Raw genomic sequence first — 16,114 nt, 5'->3', positions numbered from 1 at the left:
ATTTACCAGGGTGCTAATCATCCCCGTCCAAAAAGCACAGCTGCTCTAACAGCAGCCCTTCAGAGGCCACACATGGAGCGGGGAGCTGGTGGGGCTTGGGTGCCATGAGCACCATGTTTGTGTCAGTGATTGTGGCAGTATTGGATGCTCCACTGCTGCCCCCCCCTCCAACAGCACCATGTTGTAGGGAAGATTTGAAAAGACACAAACGCAATGCAGCAACCAACGTTTTTATTACCAAGGCCCCGGGAGAGAAGAACCAGATTATGAGATCAATACCAATACCTTCTCTGAGGCTTACATCAACACACACAGTATATATGCAGTGGGTACCCCTGACCCCGCAAACCAATATATAACCATTTTACACAATACATACATATGTTTCCCACAGTTGAGTCTTTAGTTGGAATCCTCCTGCTTAGTAATACATTAAGTTTACATACATTTGTGTTGATTTCTACATAAATAGTTCTACAGACCACAGACCATGGCCCTCTGAGCCAGGGGGGGGCGACAGCAGGAGGTGTGAAATCTTCATCCTGACATTTGCCAAGAGTTCCAGAAGGAGAGGAAGTGGTGGGAAGACATACAGAAGAGTGTGAGGCCAAGGCCGACTGAGCCAATCTCTGCCCAGTGGGGCTACATTTTCGCTGAGGGAACTGACAGGTCCCGCTCCGGAGAAGAAGTCTATCACAGTGTTCAACACCCCACGTAGGTGAACCGCCATGGTGGCGAGTCTGTGGGTCAGCGGGTCAAGGTTCTTTGAATGTGCTCATTTGTTCATGCAAGACAACTGTTGTGTTGTCCATATGGATGAGGATGTTTTCCTTGAAGAGCCAGGAGTAAAAACAGAAGACTTAAGAACACAGCCCGTTGCTCCCACGTCCTGCTGGTGAGTCAACCCTGCTATAGGATGACCCAACACAGGCTACAGACTCCTCTTCCGCCTCAGAGTGCAACAGCAATCCTACAGGGACTGCAAGGAACAGGGAATCTCCTTGGGCAGTGGTTGGAGTAAGCATTGGGGAAGGGCTTGCCTTCTGTAGTGCTGCTGGCCTTGCAGAGTCTGTGTCACTCGATCACAAAGCTAGGCGAGCATGGCATTAATGTCCTGCTTGGCCCAGCACTTCCAGGCCCCGGACTGCACCTGTCACACTTGTCAATAGCAATGACGTGATGGGAGGGTCTGCAGCCAGAATAGCAGCAGGGGGAGCACTGCATGGGACCTCCAGCTGCCACCCCAAGAGCTGCGTGGAGAGTAAGGGCCCCTATCCCAATGGCATGGAAAACTTCTACTATGCCAGCTCTGAGAGTCCCCACTATGAAACTAAGGCAGGAGTGTCCAATCCTGGTCCTGGAGAGCCCCAGTCCAGCAGAGGTCAACCTCGTATCACCAATTTATAAACACCTGTAAGTATTTAATTCTGATCAATCAGATCAGGTGGTGAATTCAGTCCTTTAGAAACTATTGGAGCAATGATCCAAGTACCTGCAGCCTCCTGAGGAAAGAATTCCCTTGGTTGACTCACTTAATTGATAAATAACTCACACGTGTTCCCTAGAATTGGGGCTCTTCAGGACCAGGGCTGGACACCCCTACTCTAAGGGCTCTTACAGTCAGGACTCCCCACAGAGGAACAATGCCAGTGCCGAGGCTGTGAGAACCCCCTCGTCTGGAAGCTCCGGAAAGGCACCGCTGAGCCCTTGGCCAGGCAGCGACAACGCAGTGAGAACTCCAGCTACAAGGATAAAACAAGAACAACAAGGTGAAACAGCCAGTGCCTTATGGATTTAGTACACATTTTCAGTTCTGAAATAAAAACACTCCAAACTAAAGAAGAATGAGCAGTAATAGAGGGCATGCACAACACTATTAATTTAGTGAAACCATCACTTATCTGTCTCAGATGTTTTCAGCCTGGGGTGAAGTAATACAAACTGGTGGATTGTGCTTCTGTACGCATTGCGATACATTGGAGGAAGGGCTCCCAGCATGCAGTGCATGAGCTTCGGGGAGTTTGCTACACAAGATTGAGCTCTAGGTTAAAAGCCGTTACACCTACCACTGTGTAATGAAACATCTCACAATTGAAAGGAACTGAGGTTTTACAGAATGGTAAACTTTAAACTGTAATTTAAATACATATATTTTTGGAAAACCTACAGTATACATCTGAGACAGTATAATATGGATCTTTTGCTGTCCCATAATTGTCCACTAGAGGGTGTTAATGGAATACTGTAACATAGAATTAAATACAGTATTCCGCAAAATAGTATATGGACAATGGGCCTCGATAGGCAGTTTTTATTCAGGTCTTGGTTTATTTGTGTCATGTTTCCAGCTCTGTAGCCATGTCTTAATTACTGACCTTGACAAGCACTTTCAAAACAATGGGATCTTTAATCAAACAAGAGATTCTGTTTCTGCTTTTCTTGGCAAAGAGATGAAGCTTTTTATTAAAGTAACAGCAGTTCACTTTTCCAAATTAGACATCAGTAATAAACAAAAACAATATACAGGCATCCATAGAGGACAGAAGAAACCCCCCCACCTTATTGCTCATTAACATTTTGAAGAAATTGTAGAATTTCCTTGAAAAATACAACTAGGGAAAAGTGCCACAGACACAAAATTGTGCATATCATCTAATAATGAGTAATAACAAGACAAATATACAATACAGGCTTTTGTAATTGAAAACTTAACTGCAATTAGCACAGCTGATACACCTACTGTGCTTACTTCGTTATGTGCCTTAGTCCCTCTGAAATGGATGCGTTGGACATTTCTTTGTAGCATGCATCAATACTCTTAACTCTGCAACTCAGTCATCTGCCAGTGCACCCATTTAAGTAACAGACAACTTACTAGACTGTCATTAAAAAGAAAATTGACTTAAAACTTTGTGGCATTTACAACTTTACAACTAAACTGAATCTATACACAAATATAGATCAAGGAAAAAGGATGTTGATTTAATCGCAGGACACGTTTATTCCCAATTTGAAATATCTGTATGTTAACTTCCTATCCCCCATAACAAAAACCACAAAGCATCTGTTAACATTTTGCAATATTTTATTGTCTTTTTTGTCTGAAATTACAGCAATATATTCATAAATACCTAATTACTACATTCAACAAAGAATATATTACATTACAATTAATTCAAACAAGTACATTTGAAAACATGTTTTTTCACAGCATCTAAACATCCTCCATTAACAGGGGTGATGGGTATTTTCCTTTCTTCCTCCCTTGTACAGCAACAAATGCACTCCGGGGGTCTGGACTGACTGACTGCAACTAGCAAGTTCAATAGCTGTGGTTAATTAATGGTTTCGTTTAATATGCATGGCAAAGAAATCAAAGATGGTCGGGTTCTGTAAACTTTTCACTGCCTCCCTTTTAGATTTTTTCGACTGCGTTGATCTCCTGTGGGGCACTACATACACAGGGCGCCCCTCTGCACACAACGCTGATTATTCCAACACATCCACAGTACTGAATATGTCTATCGAAAAGGAGCATTGGAGTTCAAGTACCGGAGAGAATGTGTCACCTGGGCCACAGAGAGCCGTCTCGACTTAGAAAATCACACAAAATGGTCAAACCCGAACCGAGGAGGAATACAGAAAGTAGGAGTCATGGCAATCCGATACTGAGACACAACAGGTGAGGAAAGAAATATATAAATGTGCAAGTAAAAAAAAATAAAAAAAATCCAAAACAATCAAACGACGACAAAAAACAGGGCCACACTTGTTTTTGCGTTAATGGAAGTGTGTTGTACAAAATTGTTCGACAGGCAAATCGCACATTGTCTCTAACAGCGTGGCTGCCATTGTGCAGCAGTTTTCACCTGGACTGTGATGGGCTCAAATCAGGGGCTGTCTTGCTGAGCTATTGATGGCCGCTATTGTTGAAGGCTGTTTGGCAGCGGGGTTTGCATACGCTAGACAAGGGTAGTTAATGCTGATCCGCTAAGTGTTGCCCATTTTCCCAAATTCTCCGAGCACGTTGGAACGAATGTGGCTTAAAACACGATCAACGCTGACCCCAGTGCTGCACATGAACCATGGCTCGGAAATCATCGGCAGTCACTTTTAAGGTTGCAATCGGGGCGACGGGAATTAATACAAACAAAATAAAGCCATTTTTATTGCTCTCTAGTCATATTGTATTCTTTTGACATTATAGTTTTAAATATATAAAAATAGATTTTCTAAATAAATATTAGTATTGAAATTAATCTTATTTCCTAGAATGCACTGCTGTACAACACTAAAAGCGAGCGCACTTCTTTTTTCTTCTTCTGTGAATAATTGTGACGGGAGTGCTGTGTTGAAGGGCCCGGGCCCGGATTGGTCCCTCATTAGCACGGGTTGTTCACAGGTTTTGTGCGCGGACTGTTCAAATATCGGTCGACTCCCCCATTTGCATGAATTTCCAATATGATTTACCCGAGAAATGAGAGAGGAAATGGCATAAACACAGAGACAGCAGTGAAAACCTTGGCAAAGAACTACACACTTCACCCACAGACAAATAAATACTTCATTAGCGTGCCCCCGGGTGGAAATGCTTGACAAATTGCTTCTTTATTCTTCTGGTTGGCAGTGAGGCTTAAACTGACTGAACCGAATCCAGTAGTAGCAGAAAAAGGGCATTTAATAATAATAATGATGACAATGTGTGCAATTCAAACAGAACATGAGAGACTCAGTTTTACAGGTAAGAATATTCCCATTAAAAGGCAATGCATTAGCCGGTGAAGAGAAAAACAAGCATATCTGCTATGGGAAATGCTTAAAACGTGTGGATTCAAGGGTGCGATTGTACCGAACACAAGACCTGGGTGCAGGCTGGCTGTGACTGGTTATTTGGCACGTCAGTCGTATGGCATGAGAGAGGAGGGAGGCCAGTCGACAGTCACAGTTCCCCAGCACATGATCACAGACAAACGTGGACACTATTTGTGAGGAGACCGGGAGTAAAATTGCCCTCTTTGTGGCAAACATTAAAAGGCAGCACTATCCTGCAGGCAAAGACCGAGACAGTCTTTTTCTTTAACCTCTTAATAGTGCACGTCGAAATGGCAGAACAAGGAAAACGCCTCCCGGAAATCTCGGCTCGCTCTCTCCCTCTCTCAGCCCGGCTTGTGGGGAAGAAAACCACCGAACGCACCCAGAAGAAGGCAGAAGCAGGGTTCTGCACATTTGGAGGGTTTGAAGAACTGCAGCTAGTGTGTGTGTCTTGTTAATAATGGACAGAACCAGGCTACGAACAGCCAGGGGACGTGTCTGATGATGTCAAAGTTCAGGTACGCCGCTCCCTACAGAACTAAAGCCCCGCAACAGACAGCTGATCCACAGCGTCCCTCTGAAACCATTTAGCAAAACAAGGGGTTTATAGAGCAAATGCAGTGCTATCTGCATGATTGTAAACTCAAAACAGCACAAGCAGACCTTTCCTAGATGTAAAACATGCCCCAGTACACGAGTGAGCATTATCCCAGTATCACATCGTCCAATCAGCCCAAGGGAGTCTTATTTGGCCAGGCTCGACTTATTCTGGACACAAGAAAGCCCGAGATTCGCACTGGTCCAGCCCGCAACCCGGCTCCACATATCAAGGATTGGTTACCATGGTTTTCGGCAATTGACAAAAAAAAGGACACGCTGCAGTATTAAGTAACAGTCAGAGAGATGCATGCATGCACTGATGTCTGTATCCATGTTTTCTTTCCTTATGTTTATTTTGAAAACTTGTGTTTTAGTTTTATATACCTGGACACTAATTTCCCAAGGATGCAGTTTAGGTATAAACAATCAAATGAAAGCACGATGTGTGGAACAGGACGTTGCAGTTCAGTTCATGGTCGACCTATAAGGGGAAGGTCCGGTGGTGGTGGACAGCTGCAGGTGGGTGTTGGGTCTTCTATCTCCTGGAGGGGGCAGCGGATTTCCTGCTCTGGTTTAGTTCAGTCCTTCATAGACTTACATTGTGATCAGTGGGGAGGGGGGGGAGGCGAAAATGCATGTTTAAACTGGTGCAGCAGGAAAATGAAAAGATGGGAGCACATGCACCAGTGAAAGCAATCTTTTTTTCTCTTTTCTTTTAAAAGACTTCAAAATGTTCTTTATCCTGACCAGCAGCAGTACAAACACTAAAAGCAAGGTTTTTTTTGTTTGTTTTTTCTTTGCCAAAAAGCATTAACATATTAAAAATGGCAGGCTTTTTTCTGTTTTTTTAATAACAATAATTAAAGTAAAAACATACAAAATTCTTTTAATATTATTTACATTACAGGGCTGAAGCACCTTTTTTCATTTTTATTTTCAAAATTCTATTTTGTAATAAAACTGCCTTTTTTTTTTTTTTTAATTTTTCCAAAATGTGCATTGAAGTTCTTCCCTAATCCAAAACAAAAAATAAAAGGAGTTCCTTAGAACAGTACCTCAAGGTAGTTTTTCAGGGAGTTTTTCTTTATTTTTAAGTGCATTTCCAGTTGAAAGCCCATAAGACCAAGAGGAAAGTCTCATGTATTGGTTTAGCGAAGGGAAGCTGGTATCAGCTGTGCAGGAGTATTCGATTGTGAACAGAAATGAACCTCAAACTGCAGGCGGTAGAATTCCGGAGGCTTTGGTCAGAACTCCACTGTCCTGACGTTCTTAGATTCCTCCCAGAATTCCCTGGAATCGCAGTGTTGTTGGTAAGGAGGGCTTTCTGTCTGCTGGGGGGCTCGTTGGCACAATAAGAAAAAAAGTGGGCATCCTTGAATCTGGTAGGGCACTGGCTCTGGAGTGCGGGGAGCTGTGCTGATGATGGAATCCCCATCCCAACACCCCCACCCCCCACCCCCACCTAGAGACTCCAGCAGGTTCACAAAAAGGCCACCCCCACAGCCAGGGGCTCGACGGCCTGCCCCTCCTGCACTACTGACATCAGACGCGGCGGATTAGGCTTTCTAACGCATGGCACATTCGTGGCTTACTGGAGCTTCCATCCTTCTTTGTGGAGACAAGTCTTTTAAATAATCCAAGTAATAAAATAGACTCTCTTTTGCTACTGTGGGGGCCGGGGGAGGTCGGGAGCTGGGGAGTAGGGATGTCACCTCGGGGGGTAGCCCTTGAAGTAACCCCTAGACCAGTGCATCTGTGGAAACGCAAGGCACTTTCGTAAGTGGTCCAGCTCCGCCTGCAGCTTCTCTCGCTCGGATGCCAGCTTCTGTTTCTGGGCCACCAGCTCCTGTCAGATAGAGAGAGAAGATTAATGACACTGGCAGCGAGGACAGCACCCGAGTTAATCAAAGCCTGTGGCGTGACCTCCCCTTCTTAAACAACACCGACTCCGGTTCAATCTCGGAATACCGAACGCGTGCAAACAGACGGGCACAGACTGCCCCGGACACCGAGCCGTTCATCAGAGAGGGGCCTTCACATGTCCAACTGTGCCAGCAATGCTAATCGGCACTGCGGAATAATTAGTACCGGCGCCAGGTTTTTACTGCACAGCCACACTTGGCTATCTAGTCTTCACAATCATTCTTGGTGGCCTTCAATCACAATTAAAATATCAGTAAGCGGAACAACAAAAAAAGCAACAGATTCTTGCGCTGACTTCAAAAGAAGAAAAGCAAGTAATTCGAGTCGAGCAGCAGGAAACGGGAGAGAGAAAAAGAAACATCTGCTACCAGCTAGAGCTTCTGTAGTTCTTTATGGTCGAGGATTGGAGGCAATGAGGGTGTCAAGAAAAACAACACTATTCTGATGTTAATATATATCCTGTGCCTGCAACAGCAGTATTACAAAACATATACAAATGTGTGGTGGTTTATTCTGTTTGTGTTTATCGTAGCAGCATTATACTCAGCTACGATATAAACAGGATGTTGGATAGTTAATGCCTCAGTGGTGGATCTGTAGTCTCTGCATCAAAAAAACAGGATGATAGTCACCTCCACTTGGTAGCCCTTAGCACAGTGCCTCTCACTTCCCTCCCACCACATCCTTATCAGCACGAAAAATGTCTATCTTTGTGTGTGTGTGTGTGTGTGTGTGTGTGTGAAGCTCAATAATCTTACACAGGATTTGGGGGAAGATTGTAATTATCTCCTGCCTGGCTGTGCTGCCGGGGGTCTGGGGCTGCCGAGAGAGAGAGAGAGAGAGGAGAGAGAGATGCGTCTCGGGAGGCCTGTTAAAGCCAGAAAGACAAACTCACCCCCATGCTGTGTGAGAGCTGTTCCGCAGTCACAGTCAGATTATAGTGATGGGCCTCCAGCCTCCGGCACTGGCTCTGTAGCACCTGCCGCTCAATACTTTGCTCTGGGAAAAGGAGAGAGAGAGAGAGGGAGAGAAGGAACAACAGTATGTGAGCCTGTGGAAATCACCCCGGCTCTCATTAGCATCTCCGCCGACACTCTCCCACTAATCACTAGAGACGGTCTGCGCAGCTACAGGCAGCCTGTTCTTCACTAAACACTGAGGTTTCGGCAGAAGGCCTCATTAGTCTGCAAGGAGCGTGTTTTTTTTCCTTCCGATTTAAAGGGGAAGGACAGACAGGAGCAGTGAGGAGGAGGAGGTGAGGGGAGAGAAGGAGAGAGAATGAAGTCTCTTCAAGCCTGCCGTTGTTATATCCAATTCCCCACACTGTGACACACTGTCTTTGTATCAATGCGCTATGAACGGCAGGGGGGTGTTTAGAAGGAATTGAAACTCCTGTACTGGTCTCTGTCACTGGTCTCTGGCTGCGCCTGATTGGTCAGGATGACAGCTATGAGCGGTGTCAGATAATGTATACAAATATCAACATTTGTTTCATTGGTCTCCTGGCAGTAAAGCACGACTGACCAGATTGTGTAAGTGTTTGCAATCTGCTGCACACTGTCTGTGAGAGACGGGCAACCCAGCCTTCAGTTTGCTTTGTTTTTCTGCAGTTCTGCAAAACAACCCCGTGCAGTGCTGCATTCGTGTGCGATTACTCATGAAGGGATAGTGGGCACATCCAAACCATAGACGCCTCTGACCATTCCAGTTGTAGGTCTCCTGGTATTTTGTGGTTGGCTTGTGATTGTCAGTGGAGCCTTGTGTGTCAGTTTTTGGAACATTGTGTGTGGTGTGGCGCCCTCTGGTGGACCCACAGTTTTTTTGTTGTTGTAGTTCACAGAATTAGAAAAGATGTCTTGCTCTATTTATCACCATCACTGATAAATCCCTTCCCACATTTCTCTTCTAGGTCAGTGAGGAAGAAACGCAAACCCCCGTAAAGCCACTGCATCACCCAGGAGCTCCACATGGGGAGATTACAGGAGTTCATAGTCAGCAGGATGCTTTTAGGCACTATGGGATTTTAAAGTTACTTTTTTTTTTAACATTGTAAACAACAATAACAACAATTCCATGCTGATGACATCTACTTATTCACTCTCCTGGACCAATTTAACCCCTTTCCTGCCTCTAATGCACATGTGGATTTCAAGAGATTTGTAAAACTTGCTGGACTGGGCCCTGTAGCTCAGAATCACAGAAACTCAGGCTACGCTTACCATCAATGTATTCCTGGTAGGCCTCAAAGATCGCCTCGATTCCCTGCCACCTTGGAGCCGGAGCCTCCTCCTCGTATTCCTCCTCCGAGTCTTCGTCCTCCTCGTCCTCGTTCCCCGAGGCCTCCTCCCGCATGGCCTGGACGTCTCGACGGGGCGGCAGGGGGCAGTGCTGTCCGTTGGGCTGGGGGACGGCCAGCCGGGACTGGCCCTGCAGCTCTGGAATGTTGTAGTGCACCGACGAGTCCAGCTTGTGGTTCGTCTCTGTTATCCCTGTCGCACACCCTGAGAGAGGAGAGAGAGAAATAACAAAAAAGAGTGTCAACCATCAGATGCACACTCAGTGGGCTGGTGGGCTTTTTATGTCCAGAAGAAAACCGAGCATTCCTCCGAGTAGAGAAGAATTGAACCCATTTCATTTATTTCTCTAGTTATCTTTTGTTCCAAACGTTTCCCCAAATCATTTTATGAACTGCAGACAAAAATGATAAACTGCTTTTTATTGAGTTATTGACAGAATCTAATTTTGATGGAGATTATAGTGAATATAATTATGATTCTATACTATCACTGCCCTCCAGCTCTTCTCATGTGGGTGTAAATCCTCGTTAATCAGCATACAATAAAAAAATAAAATTGGAGGAGCACACGGTGGGGAATAATATCAGGGGTAATGAACAGGCCATAAAAAGGTGCTCAAATACAGTGTGGTAAAGTGGAAATGCTCTCGCACACTTTTATGATTTAGACAAATAAAGGGCTTTTCTCTGCAAGTTCCGCATACCTTTGTGTTTCTGTAGTGCCTTCTGGGTAGACTGCAGCACTGACTCATGAAACTGCTGGGCAAACTCTTCCGGAGTGAAACTCTCCCAGGGTTTGGTCTTTCCATTCAGGCTGTGGGGGCCATCCTTGGGGGGCTGTGGGGGCCGCATGCTGTTGAGTAAGCTGGGGTTCTTCTTGGCCAAATGGCCCTCGCCTAGCCTGGCCTTGTCCCCACTATGGAAGGGAGCCCGGGGGTCATCTTTTGGTCTCAGTGCTTCTGAGGGCTTTAGCTGCTCCGGCCGGCTGGACTCCACAACCTTCTGTGAGTCGGGAGGGCAGGGGGTTGGCGGCCGGACGCTTGGCGGCCGTTCCGAGTCAGCGGGAGGGTGGCCTGCAGTCGTGTCTGCTGCAAAAACCCAAGACCTTGCTGGTTAGATTCCAAACACTTTCAATATTTCACACAGCATGCTTTAGAATAATTCCTCTCGTTTACAGAAGTATGTAGGAAGGGCTTGAGTGAGGTGACTAACTGACACTCACACCCTTCCACACAGACGAGTCATTCTTTTGCAATGGCTGCGGCAAGAGCGTCCGACTGCAGATAAACAATATTGAAGTGAATGTTGTACTAAAACATCTGTAGGTGGCGATCGAGGGAGGGAACAGGGTTCTCACTTGTGTGGGGGGCAGCAGGACTCTTGCACAGGGGCTGAAGGGGGTGTCTGATGTTTTCCAGGGTCACACTCTTCTGCTTGATAGCCTGCAGCAGCTCCACCACCTTTTCATTGTCTAGATCGAGAGAGGACGCACTTTAGTGTCACTGAACTGGATGATACCGAGCTTTAACTCTGCAGTGAATTCCTTAGGGTGAATCTGCTTTAGTGAAAAAGATGTGTTTAATTGAAATTCCTTATCTTGTTTTATTCCATTTCTATTCACACAGCTATCTAGCTAAGCATGATTCTGTGTGAACAAAAAAATAACTATATGCTTTCCAGTGGAATTTGCCCTGATTTACAAGGAACTTGTGGATCTTCTTTCACAGAGTTACTTCCTAATGGATGTCAACGTTTTTGCCCAAATTTCTTCTGGTCCCTGCTGTCGCTAATCCTCTGCTCTACCCAGCTAGACAATGCCACCTTCCTCAACAACAATAGGCAATCCTTCTTATAAAACAGTAAGGCTCTAGACTGCTGCCTGGGGGGAAGCATTCTGTAAATCCTCCGTGATTAGAGAAGAATGGCGGTGGGAATCAGAGTAAGCTGCTGGCTCCTACACACTGCACTGGAGGAGAAAGCTTGCCGGCTGCAAGCTTGAGCAAATCTGCTCCTGTATAACCAAACTTGGACACCCTTTCAGATGGCGTCCGCCAAGCCAGAGACATTCCGCTGTAGGAGCAATTATTCCTCTAGGTTTGGGATATTCGTTTGCGGCTTCCGAAGTGCTTGTGTTACAAATAGGATGTTTTGTGAGATTGCACTGGAAAGCTTTCTTTCAGAAAACTGCTTAGTTATCAATTTAATGCATAAAATAGTGTTTTTATAAAATACGAGAAGATGCATTGTGGTATTTATGACTGCAAAGAAAATAAAACTATCATAAATATGGCAGTCAATATTATTTAAATATTAAATCTAATGCTTTCAGGGCTTTTTCTGATCAAATTATTCTTTCAGCCTCAAAATTAAATGAAGAGACCATTGTCTTGACAAATGCACAGTAATTTACTTATCAATTTCTTCACATTTAAAGAAAATTTTATTCCCTATCCTGTTTGCTTGGGATTATGGAGCCATATGGTCCCCCTACTTAAAAATCTTTAAAACTGCCAGTTCAGAGATTGGCGATTCTGAGGGATTTAGTCAGATTTAAAGAAAACTTTGAACCACCTGTCAACCCGAAAACTACAAACATGTCTTCAGTGGCAGCTTATTATTATTTTTGATCTTTCTTCTACTCATAATTGAACATGTTTGTAGTTTCCAATGAGCGGATGGGGGGAAAAAGGTCGGATTTAATCTGGCCCTTAGAACTACCCACAACCCTCTGCTGTCGGGACACTTGTGGCTTACCTTTCCTCTGCTGCGTGTTGACGTGGGACAGGCTGAACATGGTGAGGAACTTCTTCTTGTCCTCTAACTCGGGGGTGCAGTTCATCTGCTCGGCGGTGTAGCGGGTGCTGAGGGGAGGTGGTGGTGGGGTCTGTCGTTTGCTCTGGACGGCCGGTGGAGAGGGGCTGCGTTCCCTCAGCATCCTCCGCCTCTTCCTCCTCTTCTGCAGCAGCAGTTCGTCGCGGCGGGCCCGAGTGGTCAACCCGAACACACGCAGGAAGTCCGTCTTCTACAGGGGAGAGACGGGCCGGGTTAGTGTAAGTGTATATGTAGTGTATAAATTCTTCACTCTCTCTCTGGAGTGGCAGTCAAAGGTTTGCAAACACTTCCCCATATTATTTCAGTTCAATCATCTTTTGTTTCCTCTAAGCTGGATCAGAGTTCAGCAAACTCTGCGAAGGGTTTCATTTTTTTTTTGTCATCTTACTCAGGTTGAATTTTAAACTGGGCTCTAAACCAAGTCTGTGGGTGTTAATGAAGTCATTCTTACAAAACCAGTCATCTGAAACACTCAAGATATTTTAGTCAGGGCTCAGTCCCAGGATGTGGTTAAAGTTAGCTTTGACACCTAGAATAGTTTCCGGACGGGGAGATTATCTTGTATCGTCTGGTCAAGTTTAATTTCGTCTGGTTTCGTTGTCAGAGTTTTTAAGACAATGTGGAGTTTCAACGCCCGGAAAAAAAAAAAAAAAAACTAAATCAAACAGCACATAAATTAATGTATGGTTCCGCCGATTTCACGTTTCATTACGACTAACTAGAGATATTTTACACAGCTTAACAAAACCAAATATGTATTGACAAGGCAGTTTGAGAGTAATGGATTGCTTTTCTTGTGACTAACTGCCCTCTTTCCAATAATACATGAAGAGGACAACCCTTTCTAAGTGCACGTGGTGGGACCCGTCTGTCTGCGAGTGAGCAAGTACAGCTGAGCCGAGAGACTGCTGGGGCTCCCCGGCCCACAGGCGGTGGCTCGGGGACTGTGGGGCCAGGCAGTCCAACACTCAGAGTGAGGGCCGTGGGAGGGGGATTACTGTGGTGTTTAGAGCTGAGGGACTGCGGAAATCATGAGGCATAGTTTTCAACAAGAAAGCACCAGGAGATTAATTTGAACAGACAAACAAGAAAACCCATTTTCACCACAGAATTCAGTCACCTACACCTGTGGATAAGGCACGAAAGAAATTGATGTTTTCTACCCACAGCAACGTACAATATTAAATGTACAACACCACATAAATCCAGAACCATACAGATTTCAAACCAAAGCTCTGGTTAAAGGTGCGCTTCGGCTGTAATAAATAAGAGTAAACAGCGCTGCACAGAAGCAGAATTGTTTTCAGTCTGAGGATCACAGTTCTGACATGCTGTGCAGTGTTAGCCAACTGTATGAGGTCTAGAGTTGCGCTTTTCTTCTTGCTGAACCGTAGTGTTGATGAGTCTTTGGAGTCGTAATAGATGCTTTTAGGGTTATTTTTCTGCTAATTGAATGGCAGCAACAAAGGTGTTTTTCTCGTTCTGAAAGACTGCAGATGAAGGCCTGAGTATAGTCTGCCACAGGCTTAGCTATACTTCAGACAGATTTAAAAGACCATTCCTATTATTTTCTGGCCAGAGTTTTACAGGTGAGGAGACGTTCACCTCTGTGTTCAAGTCTGAGAGCCTTAGATTAGAACAACCAACCAGAGAGTGGAGGAGCATGGAGATATGAAAGCCCTAACCTACAAGGACAGTCACAGGTTATTGTAACTACGTATAATAATAATAATACTAATGTACTGTTAACCATCAAAGAGACCTCAGCACTGTAGTGATGTCATCAAAACATCCTGTGTGAGTGAGGAGTCTAGCTGAACCAGTTTTGAATAAGCCAACCCTGGTGAGTTAATTTTGCCGGCAAACAGAGTAACCTTACACCAGGCGAGGGGTAATGCAAGCATGTGCCATCATCTCCGTTTGAGTTAAATCGATTCACGCTGTAAAGTCTCCGACACACCGGGTAGTGCGTTATAACCCATGCGGCATCTGCTACGCTTCACCTGTAGTTAAAAGACCCCATTCGCAGCAGATGAATGAAAAGAAAGTAAAAAACAAAACAAGGAGATGGAAGAAGGTTCGGTGATGACGGTTACCTCCGACGAGTCGTCCAGCTTGAGTGGCGGTTGCTCGGCGACGCGGCGCAGGTGGGCTCGCACCTCCTCCTCGTCGCTCTCGTCGTACGAGTCGTCCAGATCGTAGTAATAGCCTAATTAGGGGAAACGAGATTGCTTTTGAGACTGGGGGGGAGGTGGCAGGCAAACCTGCGCACACAAACACAAAGGCGCCCCCCCTGCTCGGTGTGGCAGGAACATCACGGCGGCTCCCCCACACATCCTGAGCCTGTCAGACGCCGTCTTAATTAGCCAGCAAACGTAACCTTTCCGCAGAGCAGCGGGTAGGAAGGAAGAGAAGAAATGCACACAGAAGAAGCCTGCGTTTAGGAGGCGTCAGTGACAGTACTGTCTCTGCTCTGGGGAAGGTTAGCCGTGATCGTGTAGTGGAATAACGCAGGACACGGCCTAAAAACATGACCCACTGCCTGGGCCAGAACACACACACAGTCAGAACACTTTCGAACGAAGTAGCTGTGATCTGAACCCTCGACTGCCTCTAACTAACCTGCATGAGGTGAGCACGTAAATCTTGTGTTGAAAATTTGCTTTCCAAATATGCCCTACTATAAGTCTGAAAGTAAAAAAACTGCAAATATCAATTCATCTTTTAGTATCCAGTCTCTCAATGTTCTGTAGTCTGGAGCAAAACCAAGTAGCGGTGTTTGCCGTGTCCAGCTGTGTGTACGTTTTTGTGTCACCTCACCTTTCTCCCGGGCCTCTCGCCGCCTCCTCTCCTCCAGGTCCAGCTTGCTGACCAGCCGCCTGTGCTGCTGCAGGAAGTCGTCGTACACCAGCATTGGGTCCGGCCCCCGGGGGGGTGCATGCATACTTCTGTAGGGGGAGCTGGCCTTGTGGGGGGCACTCAGGTCCCCATACTGGCTGGGCAGGGACAAGGATGCCCTCTGCTGGTTGAGAAAGGACTGTGTGGATTTCTCCAGCTCGGCCAGGAACGTGCTGGGCTCCAGGAAGCTGGTTCCTCTGAGGGAGGGGTACTTCTCCAGAGACTCTTTCCTCTTGCCGCTCTCCTCCAGCTTCTCGGAGCCGTAGTGGCGCTCGCCCTTGCCCAATGCCTGGACCTGCCGGCTGGCCTCGTAGTGGCTGGAGGGCAGGGACGGCTCATGGCTGCGCCGCTCGGAGACCGTGTCAATGAGCGAGGCTGGGTTCCACAGGGTGGTGGGGGGTGGGGGGCCGTGTTCGCGGTGCTGAGATTTGGGGGAGATCAGGGGTGGTGGCCCCCCCAAGTGTGGAAGCAAATCTCTGCCCCCCGGCTCGTGGTGGTTTGGGATGGGCCTGCAAGAGCAAAATGGATTCGCATGAAAATTCAAGAGAGCAGTGATAATAAATCACCCCTCGCCATAACTGATAGGAATTAAAGCTCGGTTCGGGCAGCAAGCATTCCTCAGCAGCAGCACTGAGCACAAAACCCCGCAGTAATGTGCAGCTGAACAGAAACATTACACTCAACCGCAGTAAGCTGGGAAAGCTTGTTTGAAATGGCCTTTCCTTGAAACACATTCATCATGCATCAGTTTGT

At 46.1% G+C, this 16,114-nt stretch overlaps 1 protein-coding gene across 8 annotated transcripts in view; it reads right to left on the bottom strand.

Annotated features, from left to right (window-relative positions):
• Positions 1 to 3,067: 3,067 nt before the first annotated feature.
• gse1b (Gse1 coiled-coil protein b) overlaps positions 3,068 to 16,114 on the bottom strand; it is a 298,511-nt gene continuing 285,464 nt past the window's right edge. For 6 of the 8 annotated variants that reach the window (XM_066714073.1, XM_066714076.1, XM_066714075.1 and 3 more), the window contains 8 exons: positions 15,284 to 15,870; positions 14,560 to 14,672; positions 12,386 to 12,653; positions 10,989 to 11,102; positions 10,336 to 10,719; positions 9,555 to 9,836; positions 8,231 to 8,334; positions 3,068 to 7,258 (listed from right to left, as the gene is read on the bottom strand). In XM_066714073.1, the coding sequence (XP_066570170.1) occupies positions 7,121 to 7,258; positions 8,231 to 8,334; positions 9,555 to 9,836; positions 10,336 to 10,719; positions 10,989 to 11,102; positions 12,386 to 12,653; positions 14,560 to 14,672; positions 15,284 to 15,870 (1,990 nt within the window). In that variant the 3' untranslated portion in view covers positions 3,068 to 7,120. The remainder of the gene's footprint in view (positions 7,259 to 8,230; positions 8,335 to 9,554; positions 9,837 to 10,335; positions 10,720 to 10,988; positions 11,103 to 12,385; positions 12,654 to 14,559; positions 14,673 to 15,283; positions 15,871 to 16,114) is intronic. The other 2 variants (XM_066714074.1, XM_066714078.1) reach the window with 2 other exon arrangements.

This window comes from Amia ocellicauda, chromosome 9 (assembly GCF_036373705.1).
Source record: "Amia ocellicauda isolate fAmiCal2 chromosome 9, fAmiCal2.hap1, whole genome shotgun sequence".
Lineage (NCBI taxonomy): Eukaryota > Metazoa > Chordata > Actinopteri > Amiiformes > Amiidae > Amia > Amia ocellicauda.
This window is presented reverse-complemented; position numbering and strand designations above follow the sequence as displayed.